The 25,612-nt window shown below is 39.3% G+C and overlaps 1 protein-coding gene across 1 annotated transcript in view; it reads right to left on the reverse strand.

The window, feature by feature from the left end:
- Nucleotides 1-22,826, reverse strand: part of AGPS (alkylglycerone phosphate synthase) — a 54,357-nt gene extending 31,531 nt beyond the window's left edge. The window contains exons 1-8 of the mRNA XM_064162124.1: nucleotides 22,612-22,826; nucleotides 11,627-11,716; nucleotides 7,753-7,843; nucleotides 6,305-6,425; nucleotides 6,149-6,223; nucleotides 4,487-4,558; nucleotides 2,877-2,956; nucleotides 359-439 (exon numbers count right to left, since the gene is read on the reverse strand). Of these exons, the coding sequence (XP_064018194.1) occupies nucleotides 359-439; nucleotides 2,877-2,956; nucleotides 4,487-4,558; nucleotides 6,149-6,223; nucleotides 6,305-6,425; nucleotides 7,753-7,843; nucleotides 11,627-11,716; nucleotides 22,612-22,805 (804 nt within the window). The 5' untranslated portion in view covers nucleotides 22,806-22,826. The remainder of the gene's footprint in view (nucleotides 1-358; nucleotides 440-2,876; nucleotides 2,957-4,486; nucleotides 4,559-6,148; nucleotides 6,224-6,304; nucleotides 6,426-7,752; nucleotides 7,844-11,626; nucleotides 11,717-22,611) is intronic.
- Nucleotides 22,827-25,612: the final 2,786 nt, after the last annotated feature.

A 25,612-nucleotide genomic window follows, 5' to 3' on the forward strand; every position in this document is an offset into this window, starting at 1 on the left:
ATGACTAAAATAGGCATCACAAAATGGCATTCTGAACTTCTCCTGGTAATTGGCACTAATTGTCTCATGTTGCAACCACAAGGGTGCATGTAAGCTGTGGCGCAGAAAGCATAGCGTTACATCCTATGAACTGTCAACTTATTACAGTAATTACATTTTATGGCTACAGAAATTTAAAAAACACAATGTCAAGTAATCAAATACAGTATTCAATGCAATATACTTCATAGCCATGCACATAATGCTTCCCACACTGAAAACATAAGAATCAAGTTAGAAGTTCTTCATGTCTTGGTTAAATCACTGAATTCTAAGAAAAACATGGAGAAATACTAAACACTTGGCAAGTTAAAAATACCTGTTTTTCCAGATCTTGTCCAACAATGCCAGCTTCCACACAAGCTGTTAAGTTTTTCTCATCTATCCAGAGGATACGATTCTGTCAAAAAAGCCAATTAAAGGTAAGAATCAGCGTTAAAGATTAAAGATTTTTTATTTTCTTCCCTAATGCTATAGGATCAACATGTTTGGTCATGCAGTTTACCATCCATAATTAATGACATCACCATTACAACAGAGTAACATATTTATCAGTTAATTTATACTAGGAACATTTACAAAAAGGATGAAGAAAAGCCATAAAGAATGAAGTCAAAGTTCTTACATAGGTTAAACAATACAGTGATTTTCACAACATGATTGAAGGTACCTGAATCTGAATATCTGGACATGAAGTATTCACCACAAAGAGCTTTAAGAAAACATACTCCACAGGTTTAAAAGATGACATTCAGTTATTCAAGTTCAGCTCTCTTGGATTTTGACACATTAAGGTAGAAACAAGTTATACTACAAAATGTCAGAATACATACATACTTCATAAATTTAGAGTGCATTGAAATATTATGTAATTTTACCTGATGAGACACACAGTCCCATCAGCATAGTCCACAAATAGGAAAAGTAGTAACTTCTACAAGTTACATGGTGCACTAGGCATGACTGTCAAACGAGGACAATCCACATGAAAGGAAACTTCAATAGGGGTTTTGTTTTGCTTGTCATGCTGACATCACAGAAGCTTCAGCTTTCACTCCCCGCTATTAAGTTCACTTCTGATGTACTTTCAAACATTCATACACAAAAATCCTAGAAGGAGAACATCTCTAACTTCCCCTTGCCTTGATTTTTCAAATGACAGAAATATGGACATCTTGTACTCCAACTTAAAACTATGCAGCTATCTCTCCTCAATGTCATCAATTACTCAAAGCCACTTATTTCAGCTACTTTCAGACATTAAGTTGAAACCACTTATCTGACCTAAGAGGTAAATCAACTTTCATGCAGTGTAGTTCCTACATATAAAGATGTACAATTTTAACAGATATTTAACTAACAACTTAGCCAATCATCTTAACTGCTCTGAGAAACCCAGGTTTAAACCCTGGCAACGTTTTTCATTTAAATTTCCTTATTTTCACTCCTCATTAATGATTACAAGAATTGTTTGGCAGAGTCATTCAAGGCCCACAAAAGTGTTTTATTTTCTGACTTGGTATATACTTCCATATCTAGCTACTACAAAAGCATAACAACAGTTAGGCCTATTCCTTTCCCATCCCCAAATCAGACTGAAGTCAAGGCTGAGGGGTATGAGTTCAAGTGAAGGCCTGAATCAGTACTGTACACTATGGCTTTCACTCTGTACAGACACCCAAAGAGTTTCCTTGGACTACTACTGCCTTTGCAGAAAAGATCATTTTGTAGCCAGAAGCTCAGAAAAACAAGTTTAACTGAAGCACCACTAAGAGGAGAAAACAGTCTTACTGCTAAGGCTAAAGGAGTTAATAAGCTCAGCAGGTGCTGAGAGGCCGTAGAGCCTTGCAAAGACACAGAGTGGATGTCAAGCATCTCATTATTACACAGTCATAAAACTGTCATTTAAAAAGTATAAAGTTTCTTTGTAATGGAAAGATGAAAACTAGCACTAAATTTTACAGAATGTCATTTCTACACTGCCAATGAACTTCACATTCTCTCATCTGCACAACAACCTAGGGTTTTTTTTAAGGTGACCTGTCATCTATAAATCAACTTAAAGGTTGATTAAAATTAATCTTTCAGGTATTTTTAAGTCTGGAAAAACTAGTGTAACTTGCAAAAACAAGTAACTTCCTCCAAGCCTTTCATCTAACCTCAGACAGAAATTCCAACATAGAAGAATAATGGCTTCCTCTGATTTTTACTTAAAGATGCTACACAAAAGCTTAACAGTGACTTTTTTTCTCATTAAACACATGTGGGTCAAATGAAGTGGTGCAGGACTAACATCCACAAAATATCACTTAAACTGGAGGAATACAAATTTAATCATGCATGGTATGGATTAGTATTTCCATTTCTACTTCATTCTTGCAAAGAAAGAAATATTGCTCTCTAGTGATCACCATTCTAGGTTTAACTGTAGTGTACTTTAACAGAATCACAGATTTTTTTCACATTGGAGAAGACCTCTAAGACCACCAAGCCCAACCATCTACACATGTCTACACAGTGCCATGTTTACACATTTTAACACCTCTAAAGATGATGAATCCACCACTTCTCTGGGCAGCCTCTTCCAACGCCTGACCATTCTTTCAGTAAAGAACTTTTCCCTAATGTCCAATCTAAACCTCCCCTGGAACAATTTGAGACCATTTCCTCTCATTCTATCACTTGATCCTGGGGAAAAGAGACTCAAGACATACTCCAGCATCTCAATGTTTCATTTGTATTGAGAGGCCTGAAACTTAACACAGTATTCAAGGTGCATTCTCACCCGTGCTAAGTACAGAGACAAAGAAACAAACTATTCAAATCATGAGACATACCATTTGTGATGTATCCAGTGAGACAATGGTTCTTTTTTCTTCTTCAGGACATTCAAGGGCACTAGAGACACTTGTCCCTCCTGCATATATGGGAGTGACACTGTGATCATAAAATTCTCAGGTAGCTTTTCTTTACATGCCATATCTTTCTTACTCTTTTCCAAGACTGAATTTAATAGGTCACACAAGTTAACTGTCTGAGGCTAGACATTAGCCTTTTAAAGCTGTCCCTTCTAAACTGAGTTTAGTCTAGTTAGCACTAGAGCTGACAATGCTTTAACAGCACTCAATAACAAACCATGAAATCCTGTGACCATGTTCACAACTTCTGCTAAGCCCAGAATCGTTTTAACAATGAATGTCAAGAAATACCACAGCCATCCACGATATGGTTAACAGCTACGGTTACTATACTTTTTTTTTGAGATCACTATGGAAGTCATGCTTCTAGCTGGCTTAGTAAGTCTGCAAAACTTATCCAAAGCAAGAAATAAACTGAAAGAAATAAAAAAGGAAAAAAATTGATAAAATCAAATGTCAAACTTCTCTAGAATTTTCTAGACTACCTTTCTAAGATGTCACAGAACAGCCTTGAAGAAGCCTTTGGCTTCTCAAAGGCTACATAAGTCATAGGAAGAGAGTATAGGATGCTAGAGATCCACAGGCTACCAGAACAACCACCAATGGACATTAGAGACAGCACCAACTAACAATGCTCTCCAAGAGCATTAAAATTTATCACCTTTGTTTCCAATGACAAGAAAGGTTGCATTTTACTTAAATACCAACACCTATAGTATTAACTCCAAAAGCTAAATCACAGTCCAATATAGAGAGACTTGGAAAACAACATGAAGATTTTTCTGTATCCTAGCCAGTGAATAAGAAACAGTCAATAACTTTGCTTTCAGGTATGTCAATTTACTAGTACCACAGGTGACATGTCTTTCCAGCTGTATCTGGCAAGTGTGACTGCCTTAGGGATAAACCTGCTCCATCAGTTTGATATTGTCTTCAAGTGACATACACATCTTCTCAAATTCTAAATACATTAGGGGGGCTGTAAGCTTCAAGTACAACACAAAATTTGTCCCACATAACTAAGAGTACTTGACAAAAAACTTACCTAAACTCTTCATGAAAGGTGACATCCTGTATTCCCTGAGCTCTAATTCAAAACAAAGTAGCTTACCACTCTACTTCAAGCAGGGTTAGAGGAAAAAGTATCTATGATTATACACCTGAAAGTCCCATAAACTCTTTAGTCTGAGAAAGACACACATTACACAGGCCTGGAACATTTCCTGAAAATATCTTGCCTCAGGAGTCTCTAACTTTCAAACTGAACAACGTCTAAAAGGATATTAGAACTATGGCTAATAATTCTGCATTACAGTGTCTGACCTATGAGCTTCGATAATACTACAAAACAGCCACTTAATTCATAATATTTCAAGATCATTTAAAAATATTCAGACAACACTTAAAATAGTACTAAAAAATACTACTGAATTATTGGTACAATATATTACTAAGATCTCAAATTGAATTCAAGTAGAATACATTTTCACTAGTAACGTTAAACAAATCTGAGAATTGGTAACACTTACCACCAAATGGTATTATGCAGAGATTGTGTTTGCAGGCTAATTCCACAATTTTAACTACATCTTCATGGCACACTAGAAGAGTCCAAACAGGATTTGTGTTTAGTACTGCTCTTTGTGCTTAGCACTAAATACTGCAGTCTGAATAAACAGCGGCTTCTTTTCTGACACCAGCAAGGAAGATACTTTGAAGAGGTAGGCACTGAACAAGAGCTAGGCTCAGAAAAATCAGAATTCTAAAGTAAAGATAAGATCTCAAAGAATTCTACACTGAAAGAACCAACTACTGCCTTAGTCTCTTGCATTACTCATGTATTGAGATTTCCTGCAAATTTTCAGGGCTAGATGGGCTATCTAAATTTATCCAGGTAACTTGCAGAACAAATCAAGTTTAAAGCTTGTACTGAAAACAGGCCGTCTGATTGATTTTAAGTGGTAAGTCTCTTCTGGGAACTGAACATCACTTTTTTTTTTTCTCCTTCTTCCTGGCTGACATTCAATTTCAAAAGCAGTTGCTAGTGAAATTCTCTTTTTCAGAATGCATCCTGTTTCTGGTCAAAGAGAAGCAGCAATGCTTGTGCACAGACAAAGGGTCAAAACTAGAGATCAAATACAGTGCGTACATGAGTTCATGCAAACAGCAGAGAATGAGCAGGACTGAATAAACAGGCTTACAAACTGACTATTTTGCTCTTGCCATCATTTCACTTGAGCTGCACAAGATAATGCTGTGGCAAGCACTGTTGATGGTCACCACTGCTGTCATGGCAGTATCTCTCCTCAAGTAATGAGATGCATCTTATAGTGCCTCTTTATGCCTCACATATGTGATTTTTTTCTTCTGAATAATGGAAGCAAAACTGAGCTAGGACAAAATTCTTATCAGAAAATTTTGGGTTTCTAATGCAGAGCAGCTATCAAAAAGTTATAAAAGGCCAGGAAACAACTGGGTTTACACAGCTGAACAGAAACTGACAGGTACATAGACCAAATAATTTTTTTAATTAGCTATGGAAGAATAGCCACATGAAAGTAGTTCTAGTGATCAGACACAAGTGTGCAAATAAAATCATACCAGTTTAAGTATTTCCAGCCCTCTACTATATAGAAACAAGCATATTTTCTACTACATTTTATCTATAACAGCATTAATCAGTATCAATTAGTGGTGCTAGCCTGTGTCCAGATTGCACTGCTCTGTCCTCAAGTCAGTGTTCCCTGTCAACTGTTTTGATAGGAGTTACAGGTGTTCTACCTTTTTAAAGTATGGCATGCCTCAAATCCAAGTTCTTTAATATTTCACACCCTTCTACCATTCTGTACTCTACTAAAAAGCAAGATGTATAGTCCTGTTTAGAAAGTTCTTTGTGACCATCCAAGTTCAAACTGCACAGTGGTTACTTAAGTATTGAATACACCTGTCAACAGAAACTTCAGCTATATTTAATAAATTTGACTTCATGAAGTGATAGGATTCCACAGGCACAATCTGCAATCCAGATGTTAAATAACCATAATTTCTATTAATGAGAAAGCTCCTCCAGTTTCTGTAAAAATGAGTAAAGTCAGTGAACCAAGAGATGACTTCCCCATGGCAAAAAAGCAGGCATTCAGTAAACAATGACATCCCGGGTCAGAATGGAGAACAAGGCAAGGAAAGCTTACCAGGCCATACAACTATATCAGGAATTCGCTTAAACATTCCTTCCCTGAGTACAAATATCTCATGTAGGCAGTGACCTGAAACACAAACAGAAAGTTAACAAGTTCAAACAAGAAAGCATCAAAAGCAGCAGAGTTACACAATTGAAGGTCTCTTACCATGAGCTCTGAATACCCTATCTTCTGCATCCTGTGAATATGAGATTTTAGTGGCTCTAAGATCTTGAAGAAATTGTTCATTTACAATGGATGGAGGTACATCATTAACATTTAAGGATGCCTGTAATACAAGAAAAAAAGGCAGGTTCACTGTTACAGTATTTCTGTATAACAGAAATAAGAACAGGTAAACACTGATACACAACAGTGTATCAATTCTTGATTAGAGATACAGAAGTTCTTTTCCTCATTTTCAATCTGCAATAGAGATTAAGAATAGTTATGACTGCAAAAAGTCCTATTCTGTCTCAAGGTAGCCCACCTATCTCAGATCACAACAAGAACATCAGAACCAGAGCAGCACAATACAGTAAGAAAGCACTCAACGTTGCTGGTAAAACTCCTGAAGAGCTGATTTGCAGGAGATGCCATGGAATCTAAATACTATTCAAAAATCTGCTCTTACCCGCACACTATGCTTCATTCTATATCTCCTCTACATATAGAAAGGAAATAGCTCTGAGGACCTCTGGTCACAGCACGGTAAAGTAGCTGCCAGTTAAAACCAATCCTGATCAAAAGAAAACACTTCAGGATTAATATTTTCAAAATACATTGGCAGATGGAGATCCTGCAAGTAATAGCAGATGAAATAATGTCTTGATTAATAAGGACTGAAGTTTTCAGGCCCTACAAGATCACCAGCCTCAGAGAAAATGCAAACTGCAAGCAGAGGGCAAATCTGTTTTCCACAGCAGTGTTGCTACTGTCACAGGCACAAGCGCAGCCTGCTTCCAACACTACTTAGGCAGCTGTAGCCAGTCAAGAATCTGCAGCCTCAAAGGAACAATTCTTAGAAGGGAGTCAAGTCTCCTGAATTTTAATAGGATTTAACCTTTTTAAAAACACAGTATATGCATGCTCTGCAAAACCCTGAACATACCAAACACATAGTTTTTCTGAAAGAATTCAGTTCAATCTCGAGTATTCTGGTAACCAATGTTCAGCACCCAGATATGTTAAAAAACAACTGTCAAATACAAACTTTGACAGTGAAAGTACAGCATAATTTAACTTCACTGTCTCTCCTTCGTTATCGTGAACAACATCAAAGTTGCATAAACAACTCCCTCTTAAGATAAGTTTCTACAATCTTCACATGCAACCCACAAACAGCAATAAAAATCTCCCTGTATAGGAAAATTTAATTCCAATAAAAGTCCTACCAATTAGCCTATAACCAGAATTCATTCTAAGTCACTGAAGATTTCACATAGTAGTTCTACATCAAATAAGTTTTTCAAAAACTCTTGAGGTATTAACACACTATATTTAAATCAAGTATGTGCAATGTGACCTTCAGGATAACAGCTGAATCATCATTAACAGTGTGATCTTGATTATCACCAAGACTAATGTTTGAAGAACTGGTTAAGCTCTTTACTTACTCTAGAGGTAGTTTTGTGCTCCAGACTTGCTCCAAAGGTTTTTTCTATCCATTCCTTAAAAGTTGGTAATACCATGCCACCTAATCTGTACCTGAAAAGTCAATATTACATCGAGTCATTTTAAATTAAAAATGTATGTCAGGTACACTTCTTTGGATTCTACATATGCATAAGAGTCTTAAATAAAATTGTTTACCTACAAGCCTGCACAGACTTTGAACATTTTGGTTTTCATGCAACTGCACATTTCATTGTATTTAAAAATGTTTTGTACTTCACGAAATCAAATAAATTGTTGACATTTTAGGTATTACTTCATGATCTTTGGGATCATAAAGCTTTTCAAATATCCCACACTCTCCCCAACCTTTACTTTTAAGAAGAGTCTCTCCCTTTTACTGCAGAAAGCAGTATCACAGTTCACATGCCAGTTACAGGTAGAGGACACATTGTATGGACATGCTGCAATGCACACAACAGCCTCATATAAATAAACTCAGATTAGTAGTACACCTTCCATGTTTTCAAGAAAACCTGTGTTGAAGGTTCCTGTCACATCATCAGAATCCATCAAGCTACAGGAAATCATTTCTATCACAAACTTTTTGCCAAAAGCTTAGCCATATGACAAAGGAAAACCTACAGACAAGAGACAAAGGAGCTGTCTGTGGGCATGTGTACCACACGAGAAAACAAATAATGCTGGGGATACACTTAGATAGAAACTACAGCTATTAATTCTATATATTACACATTTTGTGTACATTTATGTATGCACAAGAATTCTCCAAGAAGAGAAAAAATACCTCCCTCTTGTATAAGAGCTATCAGCAGCAGAGAGTTCTTACTACACTTTGCACCTGGGTCACTCAATGAGGCCCAATGGCTCCTCCTTTTAAGATTATTCAATCACTATTAATCCTATTATGACACAGTTCTTCAGTTGTTGCAACCAGGCTTACAACTAAGTCACCTATTGCACAGAGAGATTAATTTCTTTTTGTTTCCTCATCTCATCTACCTCCCAGTTTTACTATTGGGTAAAAACTCCATTCTGCTCCTACAGATAAAAGGCTGCAAGCTAGATTCTCCAGCTTGGAAGATAGTATTCACCCATTTCTCCTGCAACAGCTGCTAGTGTTTCATCATATCCATACTAAACAGCTAAGAGAATTCTGTGAAGAGGAAACTGCTATAAGCAATGAAAGTTTAATGCATTTACAACACAGGTTTGCAACAAAGGTACAGAGACAATCAGGTTTGTGTGTTTTCTTCTACAGATTTTTTTGTTTTGCATTTCCAGCCTATTATTATAGTGAGCTTGGAAGCAAGGTTAACCTTAATCACTTATTCAAAAGGATAAAAAACAGGTCTCAGAAAACCAACAACTTTTAAGTCAAGACCCACGCAGAAGTCACATCACAGAGGGAGTTAGTGAGTCTGCTGCATAGAGTGCAACCTACAGTTGCTCAGGAAGCAAACTTTGTATGCTGATGGCACAAAAAGCCTCTGCAGAAGACCTCCACTCCCCACTCCTATCCCCAAAAAAACAGACCAGCAAGCATCATCTAACCCTGGTGAGATGTTGAGTCTACTGTCCATTTGACCCACAGAAAAACATGGTTTATAGGTAAAGACAACAAAATTTCCACACAGAGATATCTGGTTTCATTAACCTTAGAGGTTCTATCAGAGAGTAAAACCAGAAAGGGAATAAAGGGGATAAAATGAGTATTAAATTCCTCCTTTATACTTTCACAGGTGTTCACTCTATTGGCTGTATAAGAAAGTACACTGCAACAGTACTGGAAAGAAAGGTTCTTCTACAGGCTGAAGGTTAAGATAAGAAGCAAATCCAGGGTTTATTGATCACTGTCCATGACAGATTCAGGCACGTAACTTGCTGCACAGATACAGGGATCAGTTTTACATAATGTCCTCATGAGCAATCTGGATTCGTCACTGTAGTCATCAACCAGCTGAATAATAATAAGCTCTTCTGGGGAGACAGACACTCCACTTGTAGGTGCATTCTCTGCAGATTTTTCAGAATGGTAGTCAGCACAGGAAAAATCATGACATCTTCACTGACACACACCAGCAGTCAACAGCGCTATAGATTAACCACACAAGTAAAAGAAAGATGACAGTTCATCTCTTTGCTGCTCTATAGAACCCTGGTGTGTCCACACTGAGTGTTGCACACATTTTTTGTCCAAAGGCATGTAGAGGAGCTAAGGACAGTTCAGAGAACAGAAACTGTAAAAACCAAATGGCCTCACAGAGACTAAAGTGTCCAGGACTCCTCAGCATGGAGAAAAAGTGGAAGACAGGATACAACTGAGCCTTGCATAACCAATATAGTAGTATGTAGGCTGAAGAGCTATCACTCACCTAATCCTGCAACACAGTAAAGGATACTTGATTTAATGCAAAGTACTTTATGCAACAGCAACCTGGAACTTGCTGTCATGAGACACTGGAGAGGCAGACTGCATGCACAGACTTGACAGCTTTGTAAGTGAATAGAGAAAGGACAAGACATCTACAACATCTATGCAGATGTTTATTTTCCTATTTTCATTTCAAACACTCTCCTTCTTGTCACCGTGACATACTGTAGAGAAACTACACCGATGAGGCCCAAGAAGGCATTTCTAACATTGTGTATCAGAGAGAATGCAAATGGGGGGAAAATTCTCTTCACTTATTCTAGAACAGCAGCTGGTACTTAGTCAAACATCGGCCTCAGTGCTTTCTCCTGATTAAAAACAAAACAACAAAAAAAACTCAACCAAAGTCCAGACCTTTTACCACATTGCATTGATTTTCTGTGCACCATAATCTAGCCTAGATAAACTAAAAATATTGTATGGAAGAGAATGAGTGACAAAGTGACAAGTCAGAATTCTGGTAAAAGGTGAGAGATCCCTAAATGTTATACAGTGAACTTAAGTGCCTAAGACAAAGCTTCACATTTTTGTCAGGGTTTGAAAATTAAGAATGGAAGTGATCAACATCCCAGTTAGTTTTTTTGAAACTAGTTTACACCAGCTCAAGACCAGGAAGGCATTTTTCTGAATGGCAGTACTTTCAAAAAACTTATTATTTTTCTTTACTCTTGCAAAAAGGGTGTTTTTTAAACCAGGAAAAAGACTGCACTACTACTTCCCACTGAGGCAGGGAAAAAAAACAACAATGTGTCAAGTGAGAGGCTTAAAACCCACTGGATGAAAGTTAAAAAATTCTCAAGTAAACTTAATTTTAATGCAGGTTCCTAAAAAATATAAAATTATATACATGTACACACACATTTCTCAGAAAAACAACCTTGCTGTACAAAGGGCCAGAAGGCAATAAATAAAAAGTGTTGCCTCTACAGAATATATACATGAAGAGTAGTGGGATTTTTTTAAGCTCAGAGGACAAAGCAGCTCCATGCACAACAGTTGGAGAAACCTATAACACAAATCGAAGGTTTAATAAAGCAAACTGTTGATGGTCAAGAGATTCTCAAAAGTATAATGACATGCAGCAAACTACCTAAAAATGGTGCAGATTCTCAGTTCGATCCCATCCTCCAAGGAAAGTTTATTATACAGAGTATATCAAGTCTGAGAAGACTCACATTAATTTATCTTCACAATACTTCCAATAAATCTTCCAATAAGTCAGTCTATGTTGCTGCACATTATTTTATTGTGTAGACTTAAATAAACCTCTTAAATACAGAATAACCAATGACCCATTCTGCTTCTGCCTTCTTTGGAAGAGTGTAGTTTTTAAACTCTAAAAAAAAAAAACCAACAACAACAACAAAACCCCAAGCCACTCACTAAGTAAGATACTTCAATTAAATAATTGTTCAGCTTACCTTTTTCCTGTGAATTCTGCTTGACCTTTCTTATTGAAGATGAATTTGGAGTCGTTATATCCCCATCCATTCCACTTCAGAAGTTCTTGTCTTAAAGAAAGAGAAACACAAGTGCAAATGTTAATATATTGTAAACTCAAAATTATTTGTAGTTGTATGGCCTTGGAAAAAGTCTTATCTGACATCAATTCAAGAAATGAAGTGCATAGCTTAATAAACTAAAGGTAATTCTGCTGCCACAGTCACTGTTGATTGAGATTGGATCCTGAGACTTGAAAGACAAAATGCTGTAAAAAAAAAACACAAAACAATCAGCTTAAGTCAATGCACAGTGTTTGGTGTTACTCACAAATATGCTTGAAAGAGTAATGCCTGAAAGCTGCTTGATTTTAATTCTATACATAAACACACAGATAAAAACTAAACATTTTCAGAATGAAAACGACATTTAGCATTATTATTATTATTATTCTCTGCCAAGAAAACCTGAAATTCCAGTTGTTTGACATTGATACTGTAATATCACTGCATTTACAATAACATTCGCTTAAGGCACCCACAAAGACACATTTGGATTAAAAATACAATTTGGCAAGTCAAAAATAAAAAAAAAAAACTTGAAAATTCAAGAGCTGCATGAAAAATATATGACAACCAACCTGAACATGTCTACATAATACAGAGAACAGAAAAACAAACGCACACCTACATCCAAATAAAATCACATACAAACCGAGAACAGCCAAAATATAGCCATGAAACTGAAATGTCTTAAGCACAACCATATTAAAGGAGGATCTCTTTGGTATACTTGTAATGAGTTTATCATAATTAAACATATTTAAGAAATACTCAAGGTGTGCTAACATACTAATCCAACTTTGCCTTAAAATTTGTTATTAGTAGATTTAAGTTTGAGGAGGGTAGATTTAGATATTATGAATAAGTTCTTTACAGTTAAGGTGGTGAGACATTGGAACATGCTGCCCAGGAGGTTTATCAATGCTCCCTCCTCTGAGGTGTTCAAGGCCAGTTTGATGAGGCCTTGAGCAATCTGATCTAGCGGAAAGTGTCCCTACCCATGACAGGGGGTTGGAACAAAATGATTTTTAAGCTCCATTCCAATCCAAACCATTCTACGAATTTATATTATAAATTACATACTAGGCTGGAAACAGAGTTTTAGTTAATAAAAAGACATCTTGAAGGAGTCTGAACACAGCTGATTTAGTTCACTTCAGTATGTACACTGAACATAACTGTTATTCTTTGTATAATGCAAGAGTAAGATGAACATGGGATAACCATTGACAGAAAGCCCTGCCTCAAGTCAGTTGTAACTCTGGTACTACATACAAGATAACTGAGTGACGGCTGATTTCCAAAGACCTTAAAGGTAATATTAACATAGCCTGTTGACATACTGTCAGTGTTGCAATTAAATAGACCTGGGTTAGAGCTCTGTTTCATCACACTGCCTGTACACACAGTTTTAATCAAAAGGAACACAGCCACAGAGATGTACTTCACTCCAGTCGTTCAAATTAGGTGTGTCAACAAGCCTTTGACAAATCCAACACTTCAAGCAAACTTTGTAGAACAGTTTCGGTACTCAGTAGCTGACATCATTTTGTGAAATAGCCAGTCTATGTTGTCCTTTCACACTGAAGAATTGATTGCAGAATTTCAGCCAAAATTGAAGTGTTTGAGCAGACAGCTGACCAGATACAGAAGCTTCTCTGGCTGCTTCTACCTCCTCTCTCAAACTTCATCTACACATCATGCTTACTCAAAGGGTAAAAATCCACTAATGATTGATAGCACAGGAATGCCTTGCACTAATTACACTGACATAATAGATTGTTTAAAAAGTGGCTTTTCCTGTTTCTGCAAATATTCTACATAAATATATAAAATAGTTTTAATATACATACAAGAAATTCCAAGGACAAAGTCAAATACAGTTGAGCTGTTCCCATCTGAGAACAAGCTGACACAGAATCGGTCATAGAATCAACCAGATTGATTCTTGAAGAGACCGCAAGCATCACCCAGTCCAACCTAGCACCCAGCCCTAGCCAATCAACTAGACTGTGCCACTAAGCGTCTCAGCCAGGCTTTTCTTGAACACCTCCAGGGACAGCAACTCCACCATCTCCCTGGGCAGCCCATTCCAATGGCAAATCACTCCCTATGGCAAGAACTTCCTAATATCAAGCCAATATCTGCCCTGGCTCAACTTGAGGCTGTGTCCCCTTGTTCTGTTGCTGGTTGCCTGGCAGAAGAGACCAATTCCCACCTGGTCAAAGCCTCCTTTCAGGTAGTTGTTGACAGCAATGAGATCACCCCTGAGACTCCTCCAGGCAAAACACCCCCAGCTTTCTCAACCTCTCCTCACAGGGTTTGTGTTCCAGGCCTCTCACCAGCTTTCTCGCCCTTCTCTGGACACGTTCCAGTATCTCAACATCTCTCTTGAATTGAGGAGCCCAGAACTGGACACAGGACTCAAGGTGTGGCCTGACCAGTGCTGTGTACAGGGGAATAACAACCTCCCTTGTCCTACTGGCCACATTGTTCCTGATACGGGCCAGGATACCAAATATGATGCATGAACCAGGGTAGAAAAACTAACTGCAAAGACAATTAGAGACACTGAAATACAGAAGACCAGACTCGAAAGGACCTGGTGACATGAGATAATCTGATAAAGCACACCTCGGAAATTGTCACTTGTCCTGACATGAGTACCAAAAAAATCCAAGGGAGGTGCTATTAGAGCACTGAACAAAAGAGTCAGATACAACACCTTTCTGCTAAGGTGAGTGCATTCCCAGTTGTTTGCCCTTTCTAAGGGCATACTTTGCTGGGCTGGTGTTGAGCTACCTGGTGCTTTCATCAGGCTTCAAATCCCAGAACAGAGATTAACAATTTTAAGATTTTACTTTCAAGTAGGAGCTATTTGTGAGGAAAATAAGTACACAAAGGTTTACTCTGCCAGACAACATAGCTCATTATTAGTGTAATGAAAATAATTAAATGAAAATATAATATAAAAGTTTGCCTATTTGTAGAGGAGCTGATTTTAAAGCATCTCAGCTATCTCATAATACAGTCCTGTTATAACAGGTAGTTCATCTTGTGACAGGCAAGCACTGCAACAAAAAGTTAAGAATTTTTACATTCCAAATTATACTAAGACAGATTTCTGCCTGGAGACCAGAAAGTCTGGTTTTGTAATGATCTTTCTTACATTCATTCTTTCTTTTGTTCCACCATAACAGAATACTGCACTTCAAGAACTGCTGTTTCATCTACTACTTGCAGTTCCTGCCACTTCATGCCTACATACCATGAATAAATTTGATGAAATATTGCATGTGGCTCTGAAAAAAAAAAAAAAAAAGTCTAAGAAGATCAAATTTTGAAAGAAAAACTGATTAATTATCACCAGTTTGTAACTGATGTGGCCTGCAGGAAGATCAAGCTGCTTAATTTTTCTTGTATACCATTTTATAGGTATGCTCTTCATGACCAAGAGCTGATGAACTTCATGATTTAAGAGAATTACCTTCAATGCAGAGGAAAAGTGGGAGATGTCAACAGATCACTTGCAAGCCTCTTTGAGTACTGAGGCAGTATTGGTACCGTATTCATACATTCCAAAAGCTGTACTACAACTTTTTGGAGAAGTGTTATCTATTAATTGACATTACTCAAAGAGGTGCAAGTAGCTCTGCAAGACAAAGACCAAGGCAGTGTGCTGTTCCGTCCCTCTACCTTGGCTCCCTTGAGCATGGGAAACACGCTACTACACATGCCTGTTCTGTATTTCCAGTTGTAAGCTGAAAATACAAGAAAAAATAAACATTGAGGGCCTATGAAGCAGAAAGCAATCAAGGAAAAAAAAAGGTTTGGGGTTTTTTTTAACCATTAAGTGTTGTAACAACATTCTTCCTCTCCCCTCATTTCCATACTGCCCTTTGGCAGCATTTATACAGTCACTACTTCTTAGAAAATTATTTTCACATCCCAGGTCCAGTGCAGTACTCCCATTACCCACTACAATGCCCTGTTGTAGCAACTACAGTTGCCTATCAGCCTAGCATTGCATTTAACTTGGATCTCAAGAACAACTCAAGCTGTGAGTGAGCAAATGATGTAGCCTTCTACATTTCCCAACGACTTTATTTCCAAAATCTCAGTGTTGGGCTCTTATTCCAGAGAGTATAAAAGGCAGAAAGAATAGCTGAGCATCTGCAGACATAAGCATGCATTGAAAGCTCCTTCCATGTATTCCTTTACTCAGTGCGTGCAATCCTGGCTCTGAGACAAGGGACTCAAACTACACATTGATCTGCAACTAATATGTATCACTACTGTACCTAAGAAGGCTTTTAAAAATTACATATGCTCTAATACTTTGATATTTTGTATCATCTGAAACAATTTCCCTTGTAGTAATAGCTCCTGTCCTCATTGTTCAAAATTTCAAGAATTACTAAATGGTAAAACACCAAAACCCTCAAACCTGAATACCCTGGCCAGTATCCACATTACTTTGAATAACACCAAAATATCAAAAAAGTTTCATACTCCAGATTGTACAAAAAGAAAGAAGCAACTTAAAAAAGTTTCATACTCCAGACTGTACACAAAGAAAGAAGCTCTGTTTGACTTAGTCAATTGCAATGCTTATGCTATATGTTCTATGTGTAGCAAGATACACTTTACACTATTTTTCTTCCAGGTCTCCTTTCCAATAATACATATAGAGAAAACAGACTCATCAACATTTTTTAATTATTCTTTCTTTAAACTCAATGTTACTCAGCTCTGTATTGTACCCAGATTGTCTCATTTGACGAGAACAGCTTTCCTTTTCAGTACATTGGCTTCAGCAAAATATCAAGCTCACTAACTCTACTTTCAGGCTTGATGGAAACATGGAATATTTTAGCCAATTACCAAGTAACCAGTTCTTTCTTGCCTTCTAACTTTAAAGTTAGTTCTTCACTACTGAAATGTAGGAAATACCATAAAGCAAGTGTCATTTAACTTTTTAATACATAACTTTATATATACACACATGAAATCATATTGCCTGAAGGGAAAAAACTGAAAGCAGACAAGTTACTATGGAAACAGTGACAACAGATGAAAATTGTATGACTAGATTAGGTGAATTTAAATATTCCACTTTCATGACAATACCCAACACTGAAATACTAGGTTGACTCAAAGCAATGAAGATTTTTACAGTGAAATATTTCTTCAACAAGTCAAGCATTTTCTGCATTTTTCTGGAAAATTGGTTATGAAATAATCAGAGAGACAATGGGCAGGACACTGTTTGTGTCACAGCACAAAGCATTATAATGGGGATGCAAACGACCAATTCAGTGCTGGCAAAGTGGGCAGAAGCTCAGAAAGTGACAACATGCCCATCCTGGAGGAATGGGAGGGTGACCCCAAGAGACCACTGGATGAGCTCATGCTCTTGAGGCATCCAGCCACTCAGATGAGCAGGCAGAGCCTCCAGACCTACACTATTCCAAGAAAACTGTACCTGCCATCACTCTCCAAATCTTGTGTTTAAGTGAGAGGCATAGTGACTGGCTGAAAAAGTTCTTGTTTCTCCCGAGGAAACTGAAGAACAAGTATTGAAGCTCAGTCAACATGGAAATTAAACCACAGATATAATTTTCCAGTAGTTTCAAACAAACATCTCAAGTATGTATCAGACATCTGCATACACAATACTTAAAACTGCCAGTTGAAGAGTTTTACACTGCAAAAGAAGTTTCACCAACAGTTGCTGAGCCTTTTACTTTCCAAAGCCTAAAGCACATTAATATTACACCACCAGAATGAAACAAAGTTTAAAGTTATGAGATATAAACTTATGAAGTTCAATGAAATATTGAAACCAAGAAAAAGTAATGCACACATTCTAAATATTAGCGTCACGCTTTGGCAAAGAACAGTATTGCCCTACTACATAGACATACTGTCTAAGGACATAGATATCAATCCAGTTTCCTCCTTCTTCAAAACCAATCTGAAGATCTGGTTCTTTATACACAAAACTGAGACAAACTGGTTAACATGCTCAAAGGACAAGCAACAATTTCATGTCTTTTCTTCAGAGATACAAGATGAAAGAGCAGTTCACTCCAGCTGAACCAATGTACCTCAACTGGAGCAAAGCCAAGAGGCTCACATCAATTTTTTCACAATAACCACTAGCATTTTCAATGCAATCACCAGCTGATGCTCAGCATAGCAACATGTACATAAAATACTCAGACACTGTGACAGAAGAACAAGCATGATCTTGGAAACTAAAGTGGCAGTTTTAAGGGCTACCACATGGACTAAAGTACCAGCATTTGCCTAATGCAACAATTAAAAAAGTCAAATAAAATCTGTTTCACAACCTCAGACACATTCTTATTTTGTATCCCATACTTTCAGTTAAAACCCCACAGCTGTGCACACACTTGATCTAGGTGCAATTCTCGTTGCTAACATCTGACATGGCAACACAAACCTTGACTCACATTTAAATCTAGAGTAAGTAGCAGGCACATTTATCTACAATAAATGCAGGGAAGACTTGAGGCAAAAGACCTCAAGACTAAGTACTCAAAAGCACCATGTGCTTCTTTAAAAAAAACCAAACAAACACACTCTCCACACCTCCCACACACACCCCCAACTCAAAAAAACCAAACAACTGTTTTAACAGAACAAATGTTAACTGGTAGAACAAACATTAACTCTCCTTACACATGTTCCTAGTCTTGACTATTTCACTAGTCATTTCACCACACTGTAATAAAGCAAGCCCCAAGGAAAAAGGAAATTTGCATTCCTTTAGTGCTCTTTCATAGAAAGCTTAAGTCAATTAGGGTGAATTAAAGATTCAGGAAAGCCAAGATACTGTAACTATGCTTCCCAGCATACACTGAGCCAAGTGAAGACTCTTATGCAACAGAATAGAATACTAGAAGCTATCTTTATTCCACCTACTACTTCAACTGACATCAGTTTCATTATTCTTTGAAGAGACTATTCTACAATAATGCACACACATAGCTACTTCCAGGCAGTAAAAGAACGAGCACTTAAAGAGATTTTTTCAAATGCTAGAGATGAGTCCTTCAAGAAGTATTTTTTGAAACCTTGCAAAACCAGGAGATCTACTTCACTATCTTAACCCCAAGTGAATAAAGGAATCAATTGTCTGCCGTTTATTTACTTAAGCGAGCACAGTTCTTGGACAATAAAATACCTATTGCATAGAGATTTTTTAGCATACTCTGTCAAAAATACATCAGGTAAGTGCTGAAGAAAACTTCTGGCCATATTATCAGCTCTGAAGACTTGCACACAACAGCCTGAGTCTGGATATAACAACACTATTGCAGCACTGTGTTTGTCCATCACATTCAGCCTACAATCAACTTTAATACTTCACATTATCAGTTCTCTATTAAGAGGTACCCGAATATTTCAGGGAAGTCTAGTTGGCCTGCAACAGATGGTTCTTACTATGCTCCTAGTCTAAGTAACTTGTACAAATTCAAAGTAGTAGTAAGATATGGAGTCTCCTTGAATTTAACAAGTAGCATCAAGTCAAATCAGCTCTTTGGGAGTGAATTCATAATGCTGCTTATTAAAGTCACAATTATTACCAGCAACTTCAAGAGTCTGTACAAAGGTATGGCAATAGTAACACATTACTTGAGCAACATGGGTGTAAACTTGATACAAAGCAGGCAGCTGGCTATACACTCATACAGTATGTTCATAATAAAACAAGTCTCTCTGCTCCACAGGAAAGGGGTTTCTCATGAAGAGATACGAAAATCAGGAAATCCTATCCTGCTTTTTCTTGGCTCTAGGACAGAAACTAACGTAAGTCTACAACCTACTGAGTCAACATTTAGTAACACTCAACTAATTTGCCCTTCTAACAAGGGCCAAATTGTTTAAAGGTTGATTTTAATAAGTTGCAATACAAGCTATTATGGCAAGGTTAGCATGAATTCATGCTTCACCTCTGAGGTGATCTCACTTTCTAGCACACATAACAGCTACTCCGGTAGAACTGTGTTCTAAGAATCTGAAGCACTTTACCATTTTCAGTGCAGTACAAATTCAACACTTCATGTACTTAATTTTCAGAATAGCTGCATGTAGATTTTTAAATCAAGTCTTACAAGCAACATGAGCTTAATAGCAAATAAAAGTCATCAGCCTAACAAAAAAGTTCAGAAAAAGTAATTTCAAGGAAAAGTTCTTTTCCAACTCACTATTTTTAGATTTTTCAGCATGCCTATCATCCTGCTCTGGCTTCAACATATTTTGTAGTATCAGTCTCCATCCTTCACTGCAACAGTGAATTAAAATAAAAAATAAAGCCAGGAATGCTACAAAGAAATAACATCTTGTATAGTGCCCAAAATTGCCATCAAGACACTCAGATGTGTAGAGTTGCCTGTCTTTTTAGAGGCATTTTTCCATTTCAGTGGCCATCATTTTTAAATTATTAAAACCTTTAATTACATCATTTAGCCTTCAGAAGTGTTTTTATTTGGAAACAGAAACAGGTAGATAAGCACCCACAGATTATCCATCAATTTCATCTACTATCCTTCCTCCCCTCACTAGTGATGAGAAATGTCTGGCTAAGATCCTTAACAGCTTTCTCTCTGAACAGTCAACAAGGAAGCTGTATTCAGTTCACTGTCTAGTAAACTTGGATTCTTCACTGTCTAGTAAATCGGATAAGCAGATAGAAAAAAAAAATCACACCAGAGACATACTACAAATGGAAAAATGGGGGTTTTATCATAGGAAGTGTTCTACTTTGCAGAAAAAATGCAGCTTGAGGATAATGCACCTTGATCTGGTATGATAGTGTCTAACTTTGGAAAGAGGCATCATGAATTCATGTTCTGCTTAAGGTATTTCTGGCTGCAGCTTTGCTAGTAAAAATTAAAGTAATAGATCCAAAGAGACAGAAAAGCTGACTCATCATACATAAGACCTCAAAAAAACCCCAGCATCTGGGTTTGGACTGTCTCAATGTGACTGATAAGAACCACACAAGCATTGCTGTACCAATCTACAGGTTACTAGATTTTTCAATCAATCTAGGTCTCACAAGTAGATCAACCAACTCCAGATTAGCTGAAAGTCACTAGAACAGAACTCAGGTTGTTTGTCACTTGCCATCTTCAAGTCAGTGATGAAAACAAAATTGTATTTCTCCCCCTTCACCCACTTCAAAACCTGAGTGTTATCCGCAAACACTAACTCTACCTAGATCCTCATATCCAAGCTATATTTAAGTATCAGAATTTTCACATGCAACATCTCAAACATGTTTCAGCTCCCTAACAGATATGTTCAGAGGAAATCTAACGGCTCCCTCTAAGGCTTCTTCAGTTGTATACACACAAAAAGGCTGGACTCCAAGTACATCAAGACACCCTTTATTACTGATCAAGCCTTCCAGCAGCTTCCTTACACTTCCACAACACAGTACTTAGCAGTTTTTATCATAAGCTCTTGGAAGCAACATGATTTTTAGTATTAATCCAAAACAAGTTAGAGTAAAATAGCAACCCATTATGGTCCTACAGCAAATCCTAATATGAGAGAGCAATGTGGGTAACTTGTAGAAGTACAAGTTCACTTTGTCTGTGTCCCCACAGAGAAAGAAGTTATCTTTTGGGTCACATGCATCTTCACAAAACTCTTTCTCCAGGTCTTCAGGGATGCATTAACTGGCTGCAGAACTAAATCAGTAATCCATTTAAATTCCCTGTAAACTACCTAAGCTGGTGTTTTCTCACAAACAATGACTTCTTCCTAAACTTAAAACAAATTCAATACAAAAGGCAACGACTTTGGAATTATCCATCTCTCACAGCAAGCAGCAGTGTGACACCTGCCACACAAGCAATGAGAACTAAAGGTTTTCAAAGTTGTTAACATTTGACTGTATGTCCACAACATCTGAATCAGCTCAGCTTGTGTGCTTGTGGCCCTGGGCAATAAATGGTCTGGTAGAATAATTCAGATGGTCCCTTGCTCTCATTAATTTTAGAGCAAACCACGAGCTGAATGGATTTTCCTCAAGGGAAAAACTCCCACATCTACTGCTTGCCCTGTCTGCCTCTTTACCCCCTCCACAGACTAACATACTAGTACCTGTATGCAGCTTAATGGAGCTTCATTGTAACCTTTAAAACAATCTACTAGTAAAATAAATCCAAGAGCTAGTGAAACTGTTTTGAATGGGGTAAGTGAACTGTCTTCCTCTGGTCTCTTGTGACCTGAGATTCCTTATTATTGAATATAGTAAGGAGCAAAAAACAGAGTTAATATGCTTATAACTAAGAAACCTGAGCCAGAGAACAGTGTATGAAGACATTTTTTTACAGTACTCTCATAAGGTGGCAGTTCCACATATTTGTAGACTGAAAAGTCCACATACAAAGCTTGATCTTCATCAGTGCTACATTCCTCACTACAGCAGCCTCACGTATTTTACAGACAGTCTTTTCTCCAGTTATTAAAGGAGACTGATCAACTTTCTATTTTAATACAATCACGCTTACTACAAAAACAAGTCAGAAGCTGAAAACCACGCTCCTTTGGTTTCATGGAGTCCCTACAACAGACCATCACTACAGCACTTGACCCGCCTTTGGGCTTAGCCTCATCGTCCTTCTCCAAGCCGCTGCCTTCCCGACATCGCCCTGCTCACCCTGCACGGCCCACTCCAGGCCTCCCCGGGCCCCGTCAGCCCACACCCATTCCCGTGCAGGAGGCGGCTGTCCGGAGCACAGGCTGCCCTAACGCCGGCCCGCACCGACAGCTGGCCGATGCAGGAACCCGCCCGGCCTGCCGCGAATCCCGCGGCGCGGCCCAGAACCCCCTGCACCAGAGGGACCCCCGCCCGCACCCACCGCTTCTTTGGGATGGAGCCGGAGGTCGGCCCGGAGGAGCCCTCCTGTGCCTTGCAGGGACTCGGGCAGAGGGCTTCCCGCTCCGGAGCCCGTGGCGAGCCCCGCAGGTGCCCAGAGATGATGCGCAGCCGCCGCCGGGCGGAGGACGGGGAGCCGCGGCCGCTTCCCGCTGCTTCCTCCGCCGCGGCCGCCATCGCACTTCCGTATTGTGCCGCCGATCGCCGCCGGGTGAGAGGTCGGGAGAGCGGAAGGAGCCTCCCGCGCTCCCCTCATGGGGGCCGTCCCGGCGTGCACCGCCGCCTGTACCCTTCCCGCTTCGCCTGGCGGCTTGAGCTCTGCCCCGAGGGAGCGGCGCTGTGCGCGGTCCTTGCTTCCCGAGCTGATCCGGAGCTGGGGCGCTCGGCCCTGCGCCGCTTTCCTCCGCCCCGGCGGCAGTGGAGGGTGTGCAGAGTGCGAGAGCTGCGAGGCATGTTTCCTTAAGAGGTCGTGTGACCCGCCCGAGCAGTTGTTTCCTCAGCAGTTCAGGGTTTACGTGACAAAACGCGAGCGAAAATAAAGGGTTTATTGGCGATTTCTTGCCTCTTGTGCTATAATTATAATCCCATTAGATCTCAAAGGGATCTGGAAGAACACAAAGGTGTGTGTTACTTAAAAATCAGTGTTGCTTAAGTTAATGATGAAATGCTAATTAGTGACAAGATAAGTTGGTTACTTAATAAATAGGTTGGTAGGTGGCAGATAATCCAACAGGAGTTACGGTACTGTTGACAGAGACACAGGGTGCTGCTGAGCTGAAGGCTTCTGGCTCTTCTTCCAACACCATGCATCGCTAGAAGAGCAGTTCCCGGCTCCTGATGATCCGTTCCTCTCAGTAGACCTACACCATGGAATGGGCATTCACTGACTGGTGGGAATATCCCCTTCGGCAGTAGGTACGGCCATCACTAGGTATGGAGGTGTCAATCCTGACATGTTTGAGCCCAGCAGGAGCAGCTGCAATTAACCATGTAGCGTTACTTTGAAGAACGAGAAAAAACGGGATTTAAGGGAAGATACAGATCATAGAATCATAGAATCAACCAGGTTGGAAGAGACTTCCAAGATCGTCCAGTCCAACCTAGCACCCAGCCCTATCCAGTCAACTAGACCATGGCACTAAGTGCCTCAGCCAGGCTTTGCTTGAACACCTCCAGGGATGGTGACTCCATCACCTCCCTGGGCAGCCCATTCCAATGCCAATCACTCTCTCTGGCAAGAACTCCCTCCTAACATCCAGCCTACACCTCCCCTGGCACAACTTGAGACTGTGTCCCCTTGTTCTGTTGCTGGTTGCCTGGCAGAAGAGACCGACTCCTATCTGGCTACAGCCTCCTTTCAGGTAGTTGTAGACAGCAATGAGGTCACCCCTGAGCCTCCTCTTCTCCAGGCTAAACACCCCCAGCTCCCTCAGCCTCTCCTCATAGGGTTTGTGTTACTAGAAATTTAATGCACCAGAGTGCTTTGGTCAGCTTTTAATTTCCACTCAGGAAAAGATGTGGGAACTGAAAAAATGTTAAAAGAATGTGAGAGGAGAGTTTTATGCATCAGAGAATGAACAAAAGCTCAACAAACTGAATCCAGTAAAGAAGGCTAAGGAAAATAGGTCATCAGTCTCCAGATATATAAAAAACTGCTGTGAACACGTTGAGTGTTGTGTTCAGTTTTAGCACCGCAATACAAGAGAGGTGTGGAGGTGCTGGAGCAACAAAGCTGGTGAAGGGTCTAGACAATAATCTTACGAGGAGCAACTGAGGGAGCTGGGGCTGTTTAGTTTGAAAAAGAGGAGGCTGAGGGGAGACCTCATTGCTGTCCACAACTACCTGAAGAGACATTGTGGAGAGGCTGGTGCTGGGCTCTTCTTGCAGGTAACTGGAGACAGAACAAGAGGGAATGACTTCAAACTGAGACTGGGTAGGTTTAGATTATATATTAGGAAAAAGTTTTTCATGGAGAGAGTGGTCAGGCACTGGAATGAGCTGCGGGAGGTGGTAGAGTCACCCACCCTGGATGCATTTAGGGGTCCTTTGGATGTGGAGCTTAGGGATATGGTTTAAAGTGAAGCTCGTAGAGTAGAGTTACAGATCGAACTTGGTGATCCTGAGGGTCTTTTCCAACCTGGATGTTTCTGTGATTCTGTGAAGTGAAAGAGAACAATCAATCTGACCTTCATGCCCTGCCTATGTTGATGAGGAGTAATGAGCCCAAAACTTGTAGGTGTAACTTCAATATTAGCATTAGACTACTTTCTAATGGCAGTGAAAATGAAAACTCTTGTTGTCTGCCTAAGTAGAGAATGAGTCACCTTCATTAGGCAGCATTAAGAACAAACAACATAAGTGTAGCAGTAGAGAAGGTACTGTTATAATCAGTTGTGCTTGGCCAAGGAGATGAACTTGATGACCTTAGATTCCATCTTTTTCTCTGTGACACAGAATACCTCACACTGTTGAAGCAAGCAGACACTGTTCACAGTATCACAGAATTAACCAGGTTTGAAGAGACCTCTAGCGTCATTAAGTCCAACCTATCACCTAACCCTTCTAATTAACTAAACCATGGCACTATGTGCCTCATTCAGACTCTTTTTAAACACTTCCAGGGATGGTGACTCCACCACCTCCCTGAGCAGCCCATTCCGATGGCAAATCACTCTCTCTGTGAAAAACTTCCTCCTAAATACCTCCCCTGGCACAACTTGAGACTGTGTCCTCTTGTTCTGTTGCTGGTTGCCTGGCAGAAGAGACCAACCTCCACCTGGCTACTGCCTTCCTTCAGGTAGTTGTAGACAGCAATGAGGTCACCCCTGAGGCTCCTCTTCTCCAGGCTAAACAACCCCAGCTCCCTCAGCCATTCCTCGTAGGGCTTGTGCTCCAGCTCCATCACCAGCCTTGTTGCCCTTCTCTGGACACATTCAAGCACCTCAACATCTTTCTTGAGTTGACTTCTCTGGTCCTGCTGGCCA

This window comes from Pogoniulus pusillus, chromosome 2, assembly GCF_015220805.1.
Source record: "Pogoniulus pusillus isolate bPogPus1 chromosome 2, bPogPus1.pri, whole genome shotgun sequence".
In the NCBI taxonomy this organism is placed as follows: Eukaryota; Metazoa; Chordata; class Aves; order Piciformes; family Lybiidae; genus Pogoniulus; species Pogoniulus pusillus.